Source organism: Lipotes vexillifer, unplaced genomic scaffold (genome assembly GCF_000442215.2).
Source record: "Lipotes vexillifer unplaced genomic scaffold, Lipotes_vexillifer_v1.1 scaffold680, whole genome shotgun sequence".
In the NCBI taxonomy this organism is placed as follows: domain Eukaryota; kingdom Metazoa; phylum Chordata; class Mammalia; order Artiodactyla; family Lipotidae; genus Lipotes; species Lipotes vexillifer.
This window is the reverse complement of record NW_006780838.1, coordinates 526,706-529,589: the sequence shown is the minus strand read 5'-3', so window position 1 is coordinate 529,589 and position 2,884 is coordinate 526,706. Positions and strand designations below refer to the sequence as shown.

Genomic DNA, 2,884 nt, shown 5'->3' with positions numbered 1-2,884 from the left:
TCGGTTGGGCAGCCCCTCACCTGGCAGGCTGGAGGAGCTGCCGGCACACACAGCCATTCTCCTGGGCGCCACCTCCATCCTGCACCTCTGGCTGCTCCGCCAGCCCCGCCGCGTCCGGGGCCACGCTCTGCTGCGAGGACTCTGCCATTCGGGCGAGGACCTCTAGGTCCCTGGGCAGGACATGACCCATTAACCCTGGCCTGTGGGTCCCACCTCCTCCCTGGGACTGGTGAGCCACTCGCCCTGCAGGGGGCGCCCCTCTTCCCCCAGCAGCTCAGCATGGGTGGCAGGTGCAGTCAGGGTTCAGGGCTCACAGCCTGAGAACCAGGGCTGGGGTTCAGTCCAGGCAGAGATGCAGGCTGGCCCTCCGCGCTGTCCCAGGTTGGGGTGGGAGTGAGGGAGCAGCGCCCCGTGCATTTCCCATCCCAGCTCCTCTGAACACACGAACACACACACACACGCACACACACACACACACACACACACACACACACACACACCCTAGGCCCCCAGAGTGAGGTGGGGGGAATCCGTTTTTTTTTCTTTCCCTTGCCACTCCAGCTTCCCTCAACCCCAGCTCACCAGGACTGCCAAGTCCAAGAACCCTAAAATTGTAGCTGCTGGAAGGCACTGTATGTAAACCAACACTCTCATCTCACAGAGAGAGAAACTGAGGCCCAAGGCGGCCTGGGACTGGTCCCAGGTCACCTGGGGAGACAGTGGCAGGGCCAGGCCTGGAAACCAGGTCTCCTGCCCATGGCCTGGCTGGTCTTGTCTCCTGCCAGCTGCTCTGAAGCAGAATCCAGTTTTGTAGAGCCGGGACTCAGGACATTCCGCCTTACCCAGCCCTTCCAAGGGAGCTCCCCGTATTCAGCCCTGCCTCTACCCGCCAAATGCCAACATAAAGCCAGGGTAAGAGTTCTGAGCCCGGGAGGGGGAGAGGCTGACCTAGTGGGCTCCCCTAGGGCCGCTGGGAGGAAGCGTAACTGACCTCACTTCCTCATATTTCTTGTCTCGGTAAAAGTGGCTCTTTTTGATGAAGTAGATGAGTACCAAGTCGCAGAAGAAAGACCCCTGCAAAAGAGGTGGGGTCCCTGACTCAGGATCCTAGACGTCCAGAGAGCACCCGCCACTTGACACCACCTACATCCCATTTGATCCTGCAGCAACCCCTGAGGGGGGCTGCGCTCAGAAAGAGGCATCTTTGCCCAAGGCCACAAAGCTGCTCCATGGTAGAGCCAGAGTTAGCCTGTGGTCCGTCTGACCCCTCAGGTTGAGCACCCCGCACTACCCTGATCCCATCGAATCACGCCTTCAGCCAGTGTCTGCTGAGCACTCACCAGTGTCAGGCACTGCCCCGGGGTGCGAGAAAGAGTAAGACAATGATGATACCCTCTGGGGACTCCCCCTCTGGTGCAGGAGACGAGCATATAAATTATGACAGAGTGACAGTGTCCCATGATGGGGACAGGAGCAGGGGCAGCAGAGAGAAGATGGGACCCTACTGAGCTTGGGGAGGAACATCTGGGCTGAGTCTTGAGGCTGAATAGGATTTTATATAAGGAAAAAGGAAAAAACGCTCAGGAAGGGCACTGCAGAGGAACAGGCTCGTCGTGCCTGGGAACAGGGCCAGGAACAGAATTGCGGCATTGCGGGAAGATCCCTCTAGCAGGCAGTGAGAGAGGGACTGGAGGGTATCTTAAGAACAAGGACACCACAGCAGTGGTCAAGGAAAGATGAGGAGGCCTGAGCCAACCCAGAGGACCGACCCACTGGCACCTGAACACAAGCTCTTCAGACCAGCGTGGATGGCGCAAATACTAGTCTCCTCCACCAGAGGGCGACTCCACCCACTGCACAGAGAGGAGGGGGCGGGGGGCGGGGTGGGAGAGGGTTGCTGGAGGACCACAGGTGAACCAGGTGCTCTGACCCTGGGCATTGCACAACCTTCACCTACCCACCCACCCAGATGCCAAAAAAAGGTGATCAATTCCTTGTTCCACAGAGAACACTCCTCCCCCCCCCCCCCCCACCCAGCCTCTACCACTTTTCCCCCTTACCTTCATTCCACAAGTGCGTCCCCAGATGCCTGTGTTCTGATTTACCCCCATCATAAGAAAGTGATGTCTGAAGGTGGCCCATGTCTCGGGAAGTTACCTATGCAAACGTGCAGGGCTCCCCAACAATGTTGCTGCAGTTAAGAGGAGCCCCTTGGGGCCCACTTTCATCCACTAACCACCTCTCAGGAGCATGGCCTCTTTGAGTCCTGCTACAGGACACGGTGTTCCTGGTCTCAATAAAAAGTCAGTGCTAGGTCCTCCTGGAAGCCCCCATGGGGCTGCTGTGACCTCCCGGGCAGAGGAACCAGGGACAAGGCTGCCAGAAACCTTGGCAAGTCGCTTGCTGGTATGGGTGTGAGCCACTCTGATGACTGCCTTGTCTATAAAAAAAACTTCCAGAAAAACAAAGGGGCATGAGAGATCCAGAGGAAGCCTTTCACTGCCCTCCAGCTGTTACTTCCTCTCCGGTGGCCCCTCTGCCCAACTGAAGGGACAGACCTGGACTACAGCCCGACTTCCCTGCCTCTCGTCTTTTTAGCCCCGTGATTCACAACCGGGGGGCAGTTTGGCGACGTCTGGAGACATTTTTGGCCGTCACAACTGGGGGAAGGTGCCGCTGGCGTCTAGTGGGTAGAGGCCGAGGATGCTGTCATGTCAGACACTACAGTGCACACAGTCACCCCACAAAAAAAGTTATCTGGCCCTACGTGTCAACAGGGCCGCGGCTGAGAAGCCCTGTGTATAGCCGGATCCTGCCTCTCTTTAGCAGAAGTGGAGACAAGGCTGCGCAGGATCCCAGAAAACCGCCCCCGCGCCCGCCGGCC

General features: G+C 58.3%; 1 protein-coding gene across 1 annotated transcript in view; it reads right to left on the bottom strand.

Annotated features, from left to right (window-relative positions):
* Window positions 1-2,884, bottom strand: part of P2RX5 (purinergic receptor P2X 5) — a 15,752-nt gene that overhangs the window by 4,855 nt on the left and 8,013 nt on the right. The window contains exons 11-12 of the mRNA XM_007454175.1: window positions 992-1,074; window positions 21-170 (exon numbers count right to left, since the gene is read on the bottom strand). Coding sequence (XP_007454237.1) covers window positions 21-170; window positions 992-1,074 — 233 coding nt within the window. The remainder of the gene's footprint in view (window positions 1-20; window positions 171-991; window positions 1,075-2,884) is intronic.